Raw genomic sequence first — 21447 nt, forward strand, 5'->3', positions numbered from 1 at the left:
GCTTCAAACAGCTTGAGCGCTTGACCACGGTATCCTTCTGGGACGCCTCGTGGGAATGGGCCTCGGGGGTACTGCTTTGCAGTGGCAACAGTCCTTCCTCAAGGGTCGATCCCAGAAGGTGTCATTAGGGGACTCCTGCTCGACCCCACGGCCATTGTACTGTGGAGTCCCGCAGGGTTCAGTACTGTCCCCTATGTTGTTTAACATATACATGAAGCCATTGGGATAGATCATCCGGAGTTTTGGGGTGCGGTGTCATCTGTACGCAGATGATGTCCAACTCTGTTACTCCTTTCCACCTACTACTAAGGAGGCTGTTCAAGTCCTGAACCGGTGCTTGGCCGCTGTAACGGACTGGATGAGGGACAACAGATTGAAACTAAATCCAGACAAGACAGAGGTACTCCTGGTCAGTCGAAAGGCCGAACAGGGCATAGGGTTACAGCCTGTGCTCGACGGGGTTACACTCCCCCTGACGCCACAGGTTCGCAGCTTGGGAGTGATCCTGGACTCATCGCTGAGCCTGGAGTCCCAGGTTTCAGCGGTGGTCAGGGGAGCTTTTGCACAATTAAAACTTGTGCGCCAGCTGCACCCGTACCTTGGAAGTCTGACTTGGCCACGGTGGTCCACGCTTCGGTTACATCCCGTTTAGATTACCGCAACGCTCTCTACGTGGGGTTGCCTCTGAAGACTGCCCAGAAGCTCCAACTAGTCCAACGAGTGGCAGCCAGACTACTAACAAGAGCAGGGTACAGGGAGCATACTACTCCTCTGTTGCACCAGCTCCACTGGCTGCCAATTAGCTTCCGAGCACAATTCAAAGTGCTGGTGTTAACCTATAAAGCCCTAAATGACTCCGGCCCAGTTTACCTGTCCAAACGTATTCTCCCCTATGAACCATCAAGATTGTTAAGATCATCTGGAGGGGCCCTGCTCTCGGTCCCACCAGACTCACAAGTGCGTCTGGTGGGGACGAGGGACAGGGTCTTCTCGGTGGTGGCCCCTCGGCTCTGGAACTCTCTTCCACTGGAGATCAGAACTGTCCCTTCTATCTTGTTTTTTAGAAAACAGGTGAAAATTTGGCTCTGGAAACTGGCATTCGATGAATGAGTCAATATCCTGCGATATGGATGGATGATGATGAACAACGATTTTATTGTGACGACTGACCATTGTAATTATATGACTGTATTTTGCTATTTTAATGTTTTAGTGTAATATGGAATATGATGTTTTCAATGATTGTTTGTAATATTGTTGTTGGAAACCGGCCTGAGTCCTTTGATGGAGGTGAGAAGACCAGTATACAAAATTTCTAAATAAATAAATAAATTAGAGTGGAATCTAGCTTTATATTTGTCCCATACCTGGATGAGGGCGGCCCTAATAAAATGGTTTTTAAAGTTTTTCTCTTTTGTGGCTTTGCCTCTCCACAAGTAATTGTGCCATCCCTGCATAAGGTTGTGATCTTCTGAGGCTAATAGTTTTCTGTTTTCTAGGGTGGCCCAGTCCTTTAACCAGCAAAGTGTTGCTGCTTCGTAATACGTTTGTAATTCTGGGAGGGCCAAGCCTCCTCTTTTTTTAATGTCACAAAGATTTATATAACTTATTCTGCTTTTGTGGCCTTTCCATACGAATTTCTTAATGTCTTTCTGCCAGGTCTTGAACAAGGCTTTTGTTTTTATGATTGGTAGAGTTTGGAATAAATATAACATCTCCGGTAGGATGTTCATCTGTATAACCGCAATTCTCCCCAACATTGAGAGATTCACATATAGGTTTTCAAAGCAGTCAGGATGATATTTGTTATCATTGTTTTTATTATATGTATATGGGGCAAAATATAGCTTTTCAAGATTCATGAAGCCCCTGATTTTATGTCTAGACCCTTCAACTTCAGTTAGATTCCACAAGATACTATGCAGGTAGGCCTCTCCTTAATGACTTAGTTGTGGTTTTGAATATTACTTTTTTAATAGAAATTTGATATCAGAGGCAAAAATAGCATAGACAGAATGAACAGGTGGAGCTCTTTTCCTCAGCCACTAGGTGTCACTAAGAGTCTATTTTGTACGGCTTTAAAAAAAATCTGATCTATTCGTGGAAACGTTAGCACAGGAGTGTTTTGACCAGGTCATGTAACTTTGGGGCTTCCTGAACAACACAATAGGAACACATTGTTTATAAATACATACCTTTTCAAAAACGATCATTTTAGAAGTGCAACTGATGGGCGACTATTACCTGCACTATTAGGTCAGGGTGGAATAGCTATAACAATACATGACATCAGGTGAGTTGTATAAATATAACAAACCCTGGCTTCAATGATAGCTCAGCTGTGTAGAGGCTCTGACTAGTATACATAGAAAAATCCAATAATTTAAAATGTTGGCATCACAATTTAAAGTGTGATCATGAATACCAGCTCAGTTCAAACCCAATAGTTTTCACATTAGAACAAATATCAATAGAAATTCTTTCTCACCATATTCGTCTTCTCTCTACTATAAGCCCCACTTCTCTTCCTTTAATTTTCTGACTGGTAGTCACTGTAGCTATTGCTATTGATGACCAACAATACTACAATGTTACATATTTTGTAATGGTGGCTTAATGACAGTATGATGATCTAGATCAGTGTTTCTCAAAATGTGCTCTGCTGAGCCTTTAGGGCTCTGTGAAGCAAATTGAGGAGCTTTGTACCTCCCCCCTCTTTCCCCCTTTTAAGTATACATGGCAGTAGCTCCTTCTTATCTCCTCCTTCCCCACCCCTCCAAGTGTGCACATGGCTGTACCAACTGCCCCTCCTCCCTCTTTCCTCATCCTCCCTGGTTGTGTATCTGCAAAGGAAAGGAACATAGTGGTGGCAGTCTACGCATGGAGAAAGCAGACGCAGAGATGGCCCTCCCAGCGCAACTGGGGAAGGAAGGAATGCAGAAGGGAAAGGGTGAGTGTGTGGAGGACAGCACTGGCTGGTGGGTGAGAGGCTGAGGAGAGGCAGAGAGAGGTGAGGGTGGTTGGCATCCCTCCTCAGAGCATGTGTGTGGCCTCCACCACTGCATTCCTTTCCATTGTGGCTACCCAGCCAGGGGCACACCATTATTTTTCCTCTCTTAAACGAGCAACAGCACCACCAATGGCACATATCCTTGCACTGTGTCCTTCTCTTCGAAACATGTGCTCCTTCCTTCCTTCAGTGTACTTTCTCACTATTCCTTCCTCCTTTAAACTGATTTAGTTGCACATTTTGGGCCTGTCCGGATGGGCCCTCAGAGAGGTGTCTGCCTTGGGTCTCCTCCAGAGCAGCAGGATCAGAGGGAGGGAAATGCCCTGGAGGGAGGGGAAAGTCCAGTATGCCCAGACTTTGGAATGCTAAAAAACTAGACACCACAGTTATATGATGCTCCTCCCCCCCTCCCCCCCCCCCCCCCCCCACACAGAATAAAGTTATTTGAGAACTGATAAGATGATGTGAAGCTGTTGCCTGGTTCACAGTTCCTAGGGGAACTTGGTTATAGGTTCAGCAAAGAGGTCTAGATATCCAGCTTTCTATGAACATTCAATGGCGCAGAACCTCTTCTGTGTCAAGAGTAGAAATGTTCTGCTACTTGCATTTATGACTTATGTCTTCTTTATGACTTTGGCTAAGTATAATTAGGACTTTATCACACCATCCAGCTATCTTGCCACAAATGTATGGCATAGAGAATAGATAGATAGATCCAAGTTTAGAGTGTTCACTATCATATCTCTCTACACTAGTGGAACTGCACTGCTTTGGAAATCTGTGATTCCATGATTCCACTTCTCTGAACATAGGCATAATGAAACAAAAAGTAGGCAAGATGGGTATTCTGGTACACATTCAAATTGGCAGCTGAATGCATGTCGAGTTGTTTTTCTTGGATCCTGATCAATCAAGTGAGATTTGCAGAGCTGTCCACTCCCACATTTACCTACATGGATTAGGATTAAATTAAAATGTCCAAGACATATAGGGGAGTTAAATCAAGCAATTAATTGATTTCTTTGCTTTGTACAATGCATGGCAAAAGACATATAACTGCTTATGTTAAGCCCCCATCTTTGAATTGCCTGATTTGTGCACTGGGCAAAAATTGCACACTCACTTGTGCAATCTAATAAACTGATTTTTTTTATCCAAGACCCTGGCTTCATGATAAGAAAATAACATTTGATTTGTTTCCTAAAGACACAACTTGAAAGAACTTGGAATGAAAGCCAATTCTTCCTGCAAAATGTACCAGCCAACTATTCACCTATTTTGAACAGTGTCAAGGCCTGTCCTTACAGCAGGTGGACAATGACTATTCTTCCATAGCATCCAAGTTAAGGCAATGTTGTGTGAAAGCTTTGCATGTGGAAACATGGAAAGAACAGTTGCAGATGGTGCCACATTCCCACTTTAGGGCTTTCAACTCTTTTTATTGATAGCTGCCCTGAAAAACAGGTCAAGTGGAACATTTTAAAAGTATGTGAAATTGTGTAACAGTAATCTGTACTATCCTTACCAAATGATAACTGGGAAGTAGGCAATTTAACACTTGTTGCTGCCTCCAATAGAATCCTGGGAGTTTTTTTTTACTTCAGTGAATTTAGCTGCCTCTTTTATTTGCTGCACTTTAGTAAGTTGTCTGTACCTCTGTTGGGGTTTATTAAATGGTCTTAATAACCCATAATCACTGTGGAGTCAATCCTGACTGTCGAGATATTAAACTGAAATTTTGTAGGTATTGTAGGGTAAACCAAATTAATCTGGTTTAGTCCCACAACAAGAAAAGTTGTGGATGCTGCAAAATTTGCCTGCAATTATAGACCAATCTCATGGTTTAGGGGCAGTGAGACTGCAGGATCAGGTCCGAGTCACATTAATCCTAAAATACCAATGCATTATCTATTCACTACAGCTTGCTGCTTTTAATGCAAGACCATTTTAATGTGTTCTTGTGTTTTAAAGTAATTAATATGTTTGTACCAGCTTTTGTTTAACATCTGGCAGGTGTTCCATGTCTCAGAAAACCATAACAATGGCTTACTGAATAACAGACTGAATTTCATCATATTTATTGTCAATAAATTTCATACCCTCATTTTGAAGCTAGGCATTTTACAATATTTCCCAGTCCAGCCTTGGTAACATTGACACATAAATTTTTCTTTCATGGCCACCTTGTCTTTCCTCTTCATTCTTCCTACCACATAGACTTTGTTTGTTGTTTTGGAAAACCTAATCTTAAAACTCTGAGGATGCAAGTGCAAATAATCAAAAGATTCACTGTCTTTACGAATGCATCTTCCATTCCTCTTACAGATGATTTTGCTACAGATCTTGGCTGCAGTGGTCACATTAACAATGTAATGTCCAAGGAGACCATCTACGTATTTTTTCACAGTAAGACAGCTCTCCTGAAAAAAAGCAATGACACATATTGGTTACTTCACAGGTGGATATGCAGACTTTAGTCCTTTAATTGAAGATTATGGTGATTTAAATTGGCAGAAATAGCTGGCACTGTATTTAAATAAACAGTCTAAGGCAGGCATCTTCAAACTGTGGCCCTCAAGCTGTTTGGGCCTTCAGCTCCCAGAATTCATGACAATTGATCAAGCTTGTTAGGGCTTCTGGGAGTTGGAGGCCCAAACAGCTGGAGGGCTGCAGTTTGAGGATGCCTGGTCTAAGGGATCAAGAACACTATAGGCGAGGGCATAATCCAAGGACATAATCTTGGTGGTGGGTCCGTTAGTGGCCGTAGAGACCTGTTCTTGATCCCCATGGTCTGTCACAATGAGGACATAGATTTCCAGGTGGAAGGTGGCCCAACAAGATTTTGCTTGATGCACCTTCCCCTCAGCATGTTTCTTCCTTTCACGCTCTATTTGTGCCTTCTCAAAGTCCATAGCCTCGTTGGTAACTGCTAAATTCCAGTTAGAATGTTCAAGTGCCAGGGCTTCCCAGTTGTCAGTGTTTATGCCATATTTTTTAAGGTTAGCTTTAAGCCCAGATCAAGAATAATATTCACCCTCTCATTACAATCCAATTCTTTGCATTGTCAAGTACCTCGACTTGTTTTACTTATTCACTTACTCATATATCAGCATTCTAGAACACATCGAAAAAGAGAACTGATGCATCCAGAAAGCCAAAGTAATCCCATTCAAAATGGAAAGAAGCTGCATGTATGATGAAGGGACAGTCATTTTACTGGTTCCCCAGTTCCCACCTCAACCAAGAGCCTATCTGTGTTACTCAACTATAGTGTTATCATTTCACTTTAATTGCTATGGTTCCATCCTATGGAATCCCGAGACTTGTAGTTTATTGGAGCATTCTGGATTAAAATTTCAAATGCTCATCCTTATAAGTGTAAAGCACAGGATTCCACAGAACGTAACCATTGCTCATAGGGGAATCATAACACTTTGATGTGTAATGTAAAAGGGCCCCAGAACACAAGTTAGCTTTCAGATTTAAACAAATACAGCTACTTCAAACAAAAAGTTATCATTGAAATGTACTTAAACAATCAAACAATTTCAAGCATAATAATAATAATAATAATAATAATAATAATAATAATAATAACAATGCACATAAAAACAATGCAATTAAAAGTTATTTGGTACGCTATTATTTTTTTTATTTAAAAAAATCAGTTCACTGATTTTCCCTGAGTCTATTGTTTGCAGGCTAGTTTCGGGGGGGGGGGGGGTGAGTTTGGTTCGGGGGGGGGCTGAGTCTGAGTGAAAGAGGGTCTACCCTAGCAAACCTTTTGTATCATTACCCTAATACCCCCATGCATATGAGATATATGTACCAGTAAGGCCTTCTCACGGACCACCCCAAGCCCCCCCCCCCCGGCTACATGCCTGATTGTATGCATCATTAAGTCAGGATCCAGCCCAACACCTTTCAACAGAATGCTTACATACTTAGTCTAGTGCAATAAAGCAATTCACTTCATTAATTGATGGGAGCCAGGTTTGTTTGTTTCATATTTTTTTTCACTTTGACACAGCTAGAAGAATTATTATATAAAGACATAAAACTGCATGCCCCATAACCAGCTTATTTGCCCACTGGACATTTTTAGAACAGATATTGCTAGTTGTTATTTTCAATAAGGTGCCATCTAATTTTATTTAAGAAATCAAATCCAGAAGTGTCTGAACATTCACTACTTGTTTTAAAACTTGATTAGTGTGGGATTATTAGCTGGGAGAGAAAGGCAGGTTATAAATAAAATTAATAATAACAACAACAACAACAACAACAACAATAATAATAATAATAATAATATCCTCCCATTCACACAACTGTTTAGTGAAAAAATCTTGACACCTCCAGGAAATAATGGATTTTTCTTCAAAAATTGTATTGTGGAGAGAACTGGAGCTACAAAAAGAAACTGGGATGGCACATGACACATGAGCTACACGTTGCCTACCTTTGCTATCTGGTGAAATGGTACCCGTATTCTCCATAAGGAATCCTAACTTGATAACCTCAGTAGACTATAAGGATTAGAAAATTGACACTATTTTGTGAATACAATAGTAGGGGGATGGCTCCCAAGAATTCTTGTCAAATTTAATTGGCAGGCATGTTTTAAGAAAGTCACTTACAGAAGTACTGGCATACTTCATGCTTCCCCAAAGGATGACTCCTGCTGCCCCCAAGGCTGCACTCTCACCAATAGTGTGCACCAAATCAATCTGAAAAGTAAGGCATTAATAGACATGATATTATAGAGCATTATACAGTGAATCAAGAACCAAATCAGAGGCACCACTGCCTCTGTCACTTCACTTCAGTTGCTGCAAACCTAGTTCAAAGAGTCAAATTAGTTTCCACTTGGTTAACTGCACAGGCAATAGAGGAAAGGGTAGAAACTTGCAAAAGCAACCTGTTGCAGTCTTGACTAGCTTGTCTGTTCTTCCTCATTAGTAACTTTTGCCATCTTGACTAGCCATGCTCTTGTTTTCATCTGTGGAAATGCTTTTGAAACACTCCTCCAAAACACAATAAGCTTTGCTGAACCCCCCAGTTTGCCAGAGCTGACAATAACATGAATGTTTACAGACAATGGTTAATAATCCAGAGAGAGAAAGAGAGATCACAAATGCCTTGGTGGATTTAACTGACATCATGTGGAATCACTCAAATTCCATATTTTCAAGCCTGCAGTGTATACATAAATAGATGTTCGCACATGTTCTAAGAGAGAACAGAAATACACATCAGGAAATCCACTCCTGCCTTTCAGTGAATTCTGTACAGAATTTAGCACATTTCTTCTTCTTTTTATTAATTAATTAATGTATGATAAATTCTGTTTTATTTTAGCATATGTTAATTAGTTCTGAGCTACAGTACAAAATTTGACAGATAGCATCATTATTATTTGTTTACCCATTTCCCCTATCTTTCATATTTCCCTTGCTATTATTGATTTGACAAAGCCTTTGTAAATCAAGAAGTGCCTATGAAAAATACTTGCAACACTGGTTTCATCAGAGGCATCAAATGCAACTAACATATTAGTAAAGCTTTTGAGTTTTCACTGGAATTCATATATAAGATTTAGCCTGCCAGAAGTATGTGAGTTACCTATTTTTCAAATGGGCAAATGGATAAGGGTAAAATTGATCAAGTACAACAGTGAGACAAAAATATTATTCACACATTCTCTACTTCCTATGTTGTCTCTTATTACAAATCTGTGTAGTTCATATCTCATCATGTAGTATGTAGTTTAGTTCTAAATGGAAATAATGTGAAGTGTCAACTTTGGGGATGAAATGAATATTCAAAACAACACAAAATTAATAGAAAAACATGTGTTTAAAGTATCAATGAGTCTTGAAATGAATCCTGAACTGAAAAGAATCAGTAACTTATTCTATGCAAAATATGGAGTTTTGTGTAGAAAAACAAACAAATGGTTTTTCTTTAAAAAATGTAATTGGGACATTCCATGAAAAACATACACATTTACAATATATTTTCTTTGTTTTTTGTCGCATGTATTTGATGTTCCACATTTTGTTGAAAAGTGATGTTATTTTGTCTTAAACAGAAAACATGTTTTTATACATATAAAACAGCACTTCTATTCAACTACATGCAAACATAGTTTCCAGGTTTTAAAAAAGTTTTTTTTCCTAGTGGAAAAAAATAAAAATATCTGAAAATACCAATTGCTTCCTTTGAGAGGAAAAGTAATGATAAATTACATGTCTAGTAAACAGCCAGGCAAAGACCGTAATGACCCAAAAAGCTACCGACCAATCTCCCTGTTGTGCCACCTCTACAAAGTTCTGGAGAGACTTATTTTGCATAGAATTACGGAAAAAATAGACCCATGTCTGATCCCACAGCAAGCTGGCTTCAGAAAAGGCAAAAGCTGCACATCACAAGTGTTGAACCTGACTCAGCACATAGAAGATGGCTTTGAAAGGCAACAGATCACAGGAGCTGTCTTCATAGACCTGTCAGCAGCCTATGATACTGTGAACCACCGCCTCCTCCTGAGAAAAATGTATAATATCACAAAAGACTACCACCTCACCCGCCTCATAGGAAACCTGATACAAAACAGGAGTTTTTTTGTTGAGTTCCAGGGCCAGAGAAGCAGATGGCGGAAACAGAAGAACGGCCTGCCTCAGGGGAGCGTGCTTGCTCCATCCATGTTCAACATCTACATAAATGACCAGCCACTGCCACAAGGGACAGAGAGTTTCATCTATGCTGATGATCGTGCCATTACTGCTCAAGCAGGGAGCTTTGAGATGGTAGAAACAGAAACTTTCCGAAGCTGTAGGTGCTCTTACTGCCTATTACAGGGAAAACCAGCTGATCCCCAACCCATCTAAAACACAGACATGTGCCTTTCATCTCAAGAACAGAGAAGCATCCTGAGCTCTGAAGATCACCTGGGAAGGAATCCCACTGGAGCATTGCAGCGCACCCAAATACCTGGGAGTCACTCTGGACCGTGCTCTTACCTACAAGAAGCACTGCCTGAACATCAAGCAAAAAGTGGGTGCTAGAAACAATATCATACGAAAGCTGACTGGTACAACCTGGGGATCACAACCAGATACAGTGAAGACATCTGCCCTTGCGCTGTGCTACTCTGCTGCTGAGTATGCATGCCCAGTGTGGAACACATCTCACCACACTAAAACAGTGGATGTGGCTCTTAATGAGACATGCGCATTATCACGGGGTGTCTGCGCCCTACACCACTGGAGAAATTACACTGCTTAGCCGGTATTGCACCACCTGATATCCGCCGGAAAGTAGCAGCCAATAGTGAAAGGACCAAGGCAGAAATATCTCCAGCTCATCCCCTGTTTAGGTATCAGCCAGCACATCAACGACTCAAATCTAGACATAGTTTTCTAAGATCTACAGAGACACTCGCTGGAACACCTCAGCAAGCGAGAGTCCAAAAGTGGCAGGCTCAAACCCAGAACCTCAACCAATGGCTGATACCAAATGAGAGACTTCCCCCTGGGCACACAGAGGACTGGACAACTTGGAAGGCGCTGAACAGACTGCGCTCTGGTACCACAAGATGAAGAGCCAACCTTCAGAAATGGGGCTACAAAGTGGAACCCTTGACATGCGAGTGTGGAGAAGAGCAAACCACTGACCACCTGCTGCAATGCAACTTGAGACCTGCCACATGCACAATGGAGGACCTTCTTGCAGCAATACCAGAAGCACTCCAAGTGGCCAGATACTGGTCAAAGGACATTTAATCAACTACCAAACACAAATTTTGTATTTTGTCTGTTTGTTTGCTTTGTTCTGTTAGAAATGTAATATAATTGACTGGTTGCCCTGACACGACAAAAAAAATCCACTGCTATTACTTGTCCTACAAATAGATATGAAATAAAAGTTTAGCAGTCCATTTGCAAATTATTGAGATTACTTGACCAACCTAGATGAGACTTGAACACTTTGCCATTTAGGCTGCCCATGCTTCCCTCAACTCCCCTTGACACAGGGCCCTTCCAGACAGGCCTTAAAATGAGACCTGTGCAGCTTTTACTGGAAGCATCCAAAGAACGCCTCTGGTAAAAACAAATTCATGTGGAGTAAACTGGGTTGCCCTGGTTTACTCCATATTAAATGCTAGATTAGATCTGGCTCTTAATGAAAGATCGAGGTCTAATGAGGTATTGGGCCTGTGGGAACTGACTACGGGTACTGCTTCCACATCTCCAGAAGTCAGTCCCCACAGCCATCCTGTTTCTTTGGGACTTGGGGATGGCTTCATGCTATCCCAATTTCAATCAGGATAGGATGTAGCCACTCCTGAGGGATTGCCCAAGATTTGGCTTGAGAGGGCTGAAGATTAGAACCTGTGCCAAAGTGGGTTACTCTAACCTGTTTTGACATGGGCTTTAGGTATGTCTGGAAGCACGCTCAGGGCTACTTCTACTCTGCCGTATACTCCAGATTATCAAAGCATACATGCTTCAGAGTTTTCTTGCTCACTATGACTAACATTTATGCAAAGGGGTCTGCTCCCATGATAGACTCCTCACAACTGGACACACCAGGTGATTGGACTTACTGACTATATGGAGACTCTTAACTGCATTCATTCTTGCAAAACCTGCCTCATACTAGTAATAGAAATTAGAAGCTATGGAGAGTGATAAACTAAATCCTATGTTCACTAAATAAGAGGTAGAAGAAGTGTGGGCCATGGTCTCTAAGTAGCTCTCAACTCATTTTGTAACCTCAGTGTAATTCATTGCCTTCCCATAAAAAAAAAAAAAAAAAAAAAACCTCAAAATAGTTCCCATGACCTTTAGGAGCCATTGATTCCTTTTACCTTGATTCCTCTCATGGTGTTTTAAGTTGAGGGAACAGTCAAAATCGGGCTGATTCTGATCCCTTCTTTGGAACATACCCTCTCCTGGGCCTAGAGGACACAGGATGCACTATGAGTAAAATAGTTTTAGTCTTTAAAATAATGTAAGGGAGCACAGTTCCCTGAGGTCCAATGAGAGGTATGCTATGGTATCTAGAATCCTCAACCCCCTAAGTGTTTTGGACTTCAGCTCCCAGAAATCCCAACCAGCTTACTGGCAGTTAGAAATTGTGGAAATTGAAGTTCAAAACACCTGGAGGGCCGAAGTTTGCCTATGCCTACTCTAGACCTTGGGTAATTGCACTAAAACGTGAGTGGTAGGCAAGGTATATGTACTTAGCCCTAAAGACTTGGCTTTATGAATCCCACCAATTCAAAGTGTGGTTTACTAGAGAGGTAGAAAATGTGTGATAATGCAGATGCTATTAATTTGCAACCCCGGCAATCAAGAAAAAGATAGTGAGGGCATTATGACAATTTGATGTTGCTCAACTTGAATGTTTCTCAGCACAAAGTTAACTTTGTGCTGAGAAACATTCAAGTTGAGCAACATCAAATTGTCATAATACCCTCACTATCTTTTTCTTGATTGCAATTTTCCATGGAATCATCTGCTATTCTGAGTAATATAAACATAAAAATTAATGTTGTTTCTTCACTGCAGAGCACTTATTTCTGTTAAGAGTCATTCTGAGATTTCCCATGTGAACTCTTGTATAGTATTGTTGTTTAACTTATCCACATGGTGAGATACACATGCAAACAGTCAAGAGCAAGTGATCCCAAAAGACAATATGATTTCAATGTATGCAACACGATTTCCTTACCTCTGACAAAGGCTCAAAGGAATAGGAATAAAAAGGCATAGAGTAAACAAAAATGGGTAAAGCATAGTCGTTCCTAGCTATAGAAGCAATGCGTATTGCCTCCTTAACTCGATAGTGTACAAATTTCAAAGCATTTGTACTTGACTTCAACATATATTCCAGGTATATTGAAGGATAAAGGGCAGTGCTTTCTTTCCAAAGCCAAAGCAGAAGATCATTACGGGAATATTCCAGATCTGGGCATTTGCCTGTGTATGTCTTGGTCTTAATCTTATAATCATAATTATAGCAGTCTGGGTACAGATAGTAACCCCATAACCCTTTTGGTCTCATATCTTCAGCAAGAGTAAGGGTGCTGGTCATAAAATTCTTGCCAGCATTTTCAAATTCTTCCTTAGCCTCTTTGAGAATTGAATTCTTTGACCACTCAGGATGACTTCTTTTAACAAGATCAAGAGATGTGTTTCTGTAAATTACTTTTTTCCCCCAATTCCTGTCCCACTGAGGTCTCCAGTCTTCCCAGTCAATGACTCCAAGCCCTTGGAATGTCTTCATTCTAATTGAATGATCAATGTCTGACTTGGCCTTGTTTAGGTGATTGATGATGCTCTGGTTCTGCGGTATACCTCCCTCGACGGGATCTCTATGATCATGGAAATGAGGATAGTATCCCAACTGATTGGGATAAAATATTGTCACGGTAGGCCCATTCAAGGTGTCATTAGGATTTGATAGAACATCAAAAACGTTTAGATCTAAATCCACTTTGTAGCGTAGCCGGCATTGTTCAGTAGGTGCATTCCACACTACTACGAAAGGTTTACTGGGAAACAACGGAGCTCTTGTCGACATAGCTGTAGTCCCATCAGCCACCATAAAGAAGATCCATACTGGTAGGCAATTGATCCGTAGATGGCACATAGTATGCTCTCTTTTAGCAGTGCTGATACAGTAGCATCCTCAAAGGAAACAAAAGAAGAAGGAACATTGGCAAAAAAACCCCCAATGACAACAAAAACTGACAAAATGAACTTAATTAAAATTTGCAGTCCTAGAAATGGTTAAAAGCTGGCTCTAAACCAGGGATCCCCAAATTAATGTCCGCAGCCTAGATACGGCCTTCCAAGATCATTTACCCAAACCATGTCCTAAACATTAGACTTAGGGTCACCCTTGAAGGCACACAACAACAACAGTCCTAATTAACTTGACTATCTCATTAGCCAAAAGCAGGCTCACACTTCCCATTGAAATACTGGCAAGTTTATGTTGGTTAAAATTGTTCTTCAATTTTGATATTTTATTGTTCTTTCATGTTTTTTGCACTATAAATAAGATATGAGCAGTGTAAATATGAATTCATTCATATGTGTGTGTGCCTGACTCAATGTGTGTGTGCCTGACTCAATGGTCAGCACATCCCATGAGGGGAGTGTTGGCTGCCCGGGTTCCCCAATTGTCTCAAAGGCGACACAAGAAGCTTTCTGTTTTGCTGCGGCAGCGGCATGCGCTGGATCTTCTATAGGTTAACAACAGAGCCCTACCAGATATAATTCAACATCGTCTGATGGGAGCTGTTGTAAACTATAGGAGATCTGGCTCATGTCGCCAAAACTCAGCCCGTCTGATGAGGTCGTAAGATCTCTTTCATACAGCCTAATTGTATCATGGTCATGCATTTTGTCATATGGAATCCTGTTATTTATCATTTCAAGGAATACTTCTGCCAGAGATCATTATCGGCAATCATAGCACTGTAAATTAGTATCAAAGTACTATAAATGTTGAGGAATACTCTTTAATTCTGTGTGGACATGTATGGGACGAACTTAGTCTGATTCATGTCACAAAAACAAACTAAGCAATCACGCTCCAAAATCTTTCAGTGAAATTTTACCTGTTGACTCCAAAAACAAAACTGCAGTAGAATCATTCCTCTGTTAAAATTTCCAACCAATCCAAATTCTGATGTAGTTTTTGTATCAGCCCTTGTGATGGAGTAGGAACCTCAATTCAAGAGTTCTGTCCCAATGCCATTTCAATTAGTTGATCTAAAGAAGAACAAAATGGAGTGCTTGAGGCTTGTCATGTGCTCAGAAAAGTATCAATCTAGCAAGAAAGGTGATAGGAGTAGAGAACAGAATGACAGACAGACAGAGAGATCAATGGTTGAAGGGCTAAATTACTCATCTGCCTATCTAAGTCCTTTATGAGGACCACAAGCTTGACCAGGATGTAGTCGGGTTTCAACAATCTCTTGCTTCAACCATAGCTGCACAGATTCATTAGTCTTTCATGACATTCTTTTGGCAATGGCTTTATCAGTGTTGGTTCCAATATCCCAAAGTCAAATACTGAACATGACTCAATACAATACAGATTATTTAAAGTATTTCAAGTCTTCACTCAAGATCCCTTTCCATTGTTCCATTTGTATTTGTTTACCAAAATTTTGTGCTCATTTAAACTATACAATCCTTCACCTGTTCCTCCTCCATTTCATGTTTTAACAACATTTTGTACAGCATGGTAATCAAATGATCATCTCCACAATCTAGAACAGGTTCAGGTTCTCAGTTAAAATTATTTTTTATCCATTAAACCGTTCTCTAATTTGTCTGTAAATAAACCATTGTATTGAGAAACTCTCTAACAATAACTCCTGTCTTTACTTTAGTCTGTATTAGTCTGTCATTATTCAATACCAGCAGGTCATTATAGGCTAACCATTTCTCTTTAAGGCAATTTCCCTTCTAAACAAAGCATAATGTGGGCTGCACAATAATAATCTCTTTCTTTGCATAAAATCTGTGCTTGTAGTGATCATTTTGGAGGCCTGCTGAAATGGGAAGAAGCTGTAAAGAGCAGCATAAAAGAACACTGTAAGAGAGTGAGCCTTCAAAAATAGTGTCTGTGTATTAGGATATGTTTTCTGGCTGTTTGACCTCTGCACTGAAATTGATACCCAGTCCTGATCCTGAGAGCCTGTGTGTATCCTGAGGAATTCGGAAGCCTAGCTGTGATCTGTGAAACTTGGTATAAGTATTTTGACTGACTTCTTTGCATGACTTCTAGAATGGAAAGACTAGTTTGAACCTTTGATTGGTGGACATCAATTTACTTGGACTACAGAATGTTATTTTGGGAAGATTAATTGAGCCATTTAACTTGGATCTTTGGTTTATAATATCAAGACAACCAGATGTTATCTTTATGTTGGTCATCAAATACTCAATATATTTCAGTTATTGTTTTGGTTAAACTCTGCCTGCGTTACTGGGAAGGGTCGTGGAACATGACAGGTGGGTAGCTGGAACAGATGAGGAATTCTGTTGGTGTACCACCCATTTTTTTTTATTTTTTTATTTTTTGTCATGTCAGGAGCGACCTGAGAATCTGCAAGTTGCTTCTGGTATGAGAGAATTGGCCGTCTGCAAGGACGTTGCCCGGGGACGCCCAGATGATTTGATGTTTTTATCATCCTTGTGGGAGGCTTCTCTCATGTCCCCACATGAGGAGCTGGAGTTGATAGAGGGAGCTCATCCGCTTCTCCCCGGATTCGAACCTGAGTCCTGTTGGTCTTCAGTCCTACCGGCACAGGGGTTTAACCCACTATGCCATCGGGGGCACCACCCATGCCATTGCTCAACAATCTCGCTTTCTGAGCTAGACAGAGTGGTCTCAGGGGGTGGTGTTGGAGCCTCCATGGCTTGTGATACTGGGAGACATCCACACTGAGGCTTCCCTGTTAAGCATGTTTTGTGGGAATAAGGGAGATAGCCTTCTCAGTGGCTACTGCCAGATCCTGGAATTCCCTCTCTAGAGAGACCAGTTGGAACTACCCCTGCTTGACTTTCACAGGCAAGTAAAAACATCTCTCTGCCATCAGACATTTGGGGAATGATGAAGGGCAGTCTGCTGGGGATGCTATGAGTAGGATTTGAGGGTGAGCTGTCTAGCATTTAACTGTCATTTTAATTGTGATTTAATCTTCACATTTTAGATTTCATATATGTGTGTGTGTGTGTGTGTGTGTTCTTTGTTTTATCTGTATTGTATTGAGTCATGTTCACTATTGGTCACCTTGAGTCCCTATATTAGGGAGAAAGGTGGGATAAAAATAAAGTAAAAATGTAAATAAAAATATTCCTACAACCAATGGGAAAGTTTGAAAGTCTCCCATTTACATTAACTTCAACTTTTGAATTTTAATATATAGACATACCTCAATTAACAAAAAGAAGCTCCTTTTTACAGTCTTTTTATGTCCGTTGATCCTATGACATTTCTGGGTAACACTGCTATTGAGAAAGTGGCAAATCACTGAAGAAACAGACTTTGTTGTTGGTTTGTAACAGAACAAAGTAAAGGACGGAATATTGAAGTGGGAGACAATAGAGTTCTACTTTGTCAATTCTACTACAGCTGTGTGTACCTCTGCACTACACTCTGCAGTAGGAATCCTTTACTGGCCTTTACTGGCTTTCAATATCATGTTAAAACTTGGAATTTTTGGCTGACTGGTTTTGACCTCCCCGTTTGGCTTCTTTCTGCTGATTGTCTAATAAAAGCTGTTGAATGATTTCCTATACTTGATGCGATAATTGGACTATATTGCACTGAGTGAGCAAATTTGCTTTAGTGACACCTTCATTGTTTGAAAACACAGGGCTGTTCAACTTGTGATCTACTTTTTGCCAAAGGCAAAACATACATGTTTCATGAAAAAGCATAAGTCAAAAAACTTTACCATAATTACTCAGAAAAAGCTGCAATGTATCTGTTGTGAATAAGGTACCATTATGGTTTCTTCAGTTTGGCCCTTGAAGGGATGAATTGTTGTTTTTCTTGAGATCTAAATTATACATTATGTGTACAAACAGAATTAATTCTTCCCAGCTGTCCAAAGAGACAATTTCATTAAATAAATCCGATTTGGGAATAAATTTGCTCCTTCTTCTTAGGGTATTCATTTTTCTTCACCTTCTTTGTCCACTCCATGCCATCTGTTACTTTATTGGTTCTGCTGTTGCTCTATTGTGCATAACTTTTCTAAGCCACCCAGGAAATGTTCTCAAATGGCCTTCATTTGATAATTCATCATTCTACAAGTGACAAATTCTTAAAAGCAGTTTGGAAAAGTTGCTTTTGGACTACATCTCCCAGATTCTCCAGCCGACAGAGCAAATGGTTGCAGTCCAAAACTAACATTTCCAAGCCCTGATCCTAACTTGAAGATGGATACTTCTTCATTGTGAAACTTCACTGTGCCATTTATTTATCGTGTCAGGAGCAAACCAAACAGTTGTATTGCATTTTTAAACAAACAAACAAACAAAACACGAAGTTTGCAAGCTAGGTAGTTGATTAAATGTGACTAGTAGCTGGCCACTTGGAATGCCTCTGGTGTTACTATAAGAAGGTCCTCCATTGTGCATGTAGCAGGGCTCAGGTTGCATTGCAACAGGTGGTCTGTAGTTTGCTCTTCTCCACTCTCGCATGTCATGGATTCCACCTTGTTCCATGAAACACATATCTTCATGGCTAGCCCAAATAGGTTTTACCTTTACTGGGCATTATATTGGCAATGAAAATAAGATGATATTGTGGAATTTTAATGCAGACAGAGGTCACTCCCCTCACTGACTGAAAGAGCTGAGAGTGAAATCCAGATTTTGGTATAAACAAGAGGAAACCAATGAACGCAACTATTTGAAGTTTTCTACCTGCAACAAATTCCTCACAAGGCCAATAAGGATACTGGCCTCAGAGTACATCAAAATATTTTAATACCATCTTAACTGGCAACTGCCACATCTACACTGATCATCACTTAGGTTGGTGTAGATTACAACCAGCTCCCATGGTGGCCAAACTCTACATGGGGCTGGTCTGCAATAATGCAGGGCAAGCCCGCCTTGAAAAATCCTTGCCCTATGTTACTAAAAATTGGGGAAAAGTCAAAATTCTGACTTAGGTCAGGGGAACAGTTGCCAAAACAGAATCAGCCACAACTATACCCACTGCCATCCTGTGTTCACTGGGCTCAAATGGCCAGGGGTGAGTGATGGCAGCCCTGTCCTGTCCTGCCCTCCCTCCCATACACACACCCCAATGTCATGATGGTATCCAGCATGACATGGGCCTTCATTCTCCCTTGACACCACATCTCTCTGGCTGAGGTCAGGGATAGATCCCATGTCAAAGCTAGAGACCACCATAACATGGCAGAAAAGGGAGAGAGTTATTGTGGTTTCCCAGCAGTGCTCAACTGTGTTCAATAATGATGTGTGGTACAAACTCCCTCCCACATATGTCACAGCTGGGGGACTGCCAGTGGGGACACGTTTGGGGTCAAACCAACATTTAGCAATACATATGTGCTGAACTTTAAATACAGTGTATAGTCTTTGATTTAGTCTTCTCTTCTGTGTGTACTATAAGCCACTGGACACATCTAGTTAAGTAAACAGTATAAACCCAACCCTGGTGGTGATAAAGAGATTATCTATCTTTCACAAATAAATAAAATATATTATCAAGTCCAGGAGGGATGTTTCCTGATGGCTCAGTGATGTCTGTTCCCAGGAGATGATGTTAATAAAGGGAATTGGGGAAACAGATGCCTTCACAGTATATTTGACTTTAACTTTACACACTCAGGAATTAATATAACACACAATCAATACAAGTTAGACAAAAATATCAATTTTCCTTATTTATTTACTTTTTTTGAAAATCACGCAGTGAACAATCCATCATAGTACAAACTTTGACATTCTATGAATCAATGTAGGTGACTATTTACCGTTTTTGTAACTGTTACATGTTTAGTTTGTACTTCTCTTTTCAATATCAAACATTAGTTTCCCCTTGAAAACCTCCCACCCCACTCCTCTTCCCACAAAAAATATTGTTTAATACATTTATTAAAGAATTTAGTTTTTTATATAGTTCGTGGTACAGTTGCTACTGAGTCTTCCTAGAGGTTCCAGTGGCTTTGGAACAATGAAACTTTCAATAGAGTGGGAAATGTTTTTTTAATACAATTAAAATCACATGCTTTGCGTGAAATCTCTTTAAATGTCTCAATTAATATGGGAAGTGGAGTGGTGAGGTGGCTCAATAATCCACTGATGTCCATTATATAAAATGGCAAAAAAAATCTCCAAAATGATTTGCTTTTTGAGGAAATGTTTTACTATGAGTGGTGTTCATTAAATATTTCCCCTGACCCACTTCCTGTGGCCTGAGAGCAATGAAACTTGGCAGTTATTAGTCGTTCTCTACATAGGTGCCACCTAAGGACAAACACTTCTCCCATCTTTTTAAGCAACTGTAAATACCTCACTTGTAGAAGTCAACAGGTTGTTTCAAAAGGCATGTTGTGACTTCGGAAATCAGAGTCTAATAATCTGAAAAATGCTTGCCCTTCAAAAATAAGTTCATTGTTAGAAAGAGGTGGAAGTCTGATGGTCAGGTACGTGCCTTCTTTGGAGGCAGTGAATCATGATGCTTCCATTGCATCAACTGGACTTTAGTCTCAGGATCATATTGATGGACCCAGCTTTCATCCTATGTGATCAGTCTATTGAGAAAGTCCTCCTGGTTTCCATGGCAAATTGTCAATAGTTCCTGAAAGCATTCAACTCCTGCCTGCTTCTGGAAAGGTGTGAGCAGCCAGGGAATGCAGCAAGTGGATACCTTATGCATTTGAAGATGGTCTTGGATTATTTTTTTCCATGGTCCCCACACTAATTTTGACATTTTGGGCTAGGTGGCAAATGGTTATGCAGCAATTTTCTGAAATGGCTACATCCACTTGCTGGATGGTGTGTTCATCAATAATAGAATGGGGTCGCCCTGGAATTGGAGCTGTTTGCACTGAAGTCCAACCACATTTGAATTGACAATGCCAGTTCTTGACTGCATCATATGATGGGGAATCATGACCATAAACCTCTTTCATCTCATCGAATGTCTCCTTTGATGTGCGGCCTTTCAAGGAAAGGAACTTGATGACTGGCCTATGTTCCATTATCAAACCTCACACCACTTCAGCATTTCTAAAATCAAGACTATTATCAGTTCTGAATTGTAAATTGGCATATAATCTATAGAGACTTATATCATTACACATGTGCAGTTTCAGCATCTGGTGATAAATAGAAGTTGGTCAGGGGAAATCTTTAATGAATGCCCCTCCTATTTAAAAGTCATGGCTGGTTGAAACCATGCATGCAGAATCCATGGATACAGAGAACTGATTGTATGGCAATACAATAAACATGTAGCAGAAAGTTCTTTGAAAAATTAGTCAATGACAGAACAAAAGGGACACTGATTAAATATAATTTTAATTCTTCATGAGAACCTAAATATGCCAAGAAAAAGTTAGCTCAAACATATGAAACTATATAGTTTTAATTTAGAAGATACTTTAAAATCATTTCAAACTCAATTCCACTCAGTTTGACATCTAGATGGGTAACGTCTGTTTTCAGGAAGACAATGAGATAATCAAAGTAACTTAATTATTATACATTTGTACTTCTGATTGCAGCCCTGCTAAATAAAGTATACAGTCAGCTATAATATTCCAATGAGTCATTTAAACCATCACAGGAGGGACAATTACATTTTCCACAGCAGGCAGGAATGCTTTCCTGTCCACATAGACAGGAATGCTGCTTCGTTGGAAT

At 40.3% G+C, this 21447-nt stretch overlaps 1 protein-coding gene across 1 annotated transcript; it reads right to left on the reverse strand.

The window, feature by feature from the left end:
- Positions 1-5103: 5103 nt before the first annotated feature.
- LOC132777179 (hyaluronidase-1-like) lies at positions 5104-13666 on the reverse strand. The gene is made up of 3 exons (XM_060779544.2): positions 12746-13666; positions 7648-7737; positions 5104-5430 (listed from the first exon to the last, which is right to left on the reverse strand). The coding sequence occupies exons 1-3, from the start codon at positions 13664-13666 to the stop codon at positions 5104-5106; spliced, it is 1338 nt and encodes a 445-aa protein (XP_060635527.2).
- Positions 13667-21447: the final 7781 nt, after the last annotated feature.

Source organism: Anolis sagrei, chromosome 5 (genome assembly GCF_037176765.1).
Source record: "Anolis sagrei isolate rAnoSag1 chromosome 5, rAnoSag1.mat, whole genome shotgun sequence".
Lineage (NCBI taxonomy): Eukaryota > Metazoa > Chordata > Lepidosauria > Squamata > Dactyloidae > Anolis > Anolis sagrei.

Excerpts from the sequence above, each read along its gene's own strand:
- LOC132777179 (XM_060779544.2), bottom strand. The coding sequence starts at position 13,666 with ATGTGCCATCTACGGATCAATTGCCTACCAGTATGGATCTTCTTTATG. Across the intron at positions 7,738-12,745 it reads CCTTTGAGCCTTTGTCAGAG|ATTGATTTGGTGCACACTAT; the intron begins GTAAGGAAATCG and ends CTTACTTTTCAG. Across the intron at positions 5,431-7,647 it reads TGAAGTATGCCAGTACTTCT|GAGAGCTGTCTTACTGTGAA; the intron begins GTAAGTGACTTT and ends GCTTTTTTTCAG.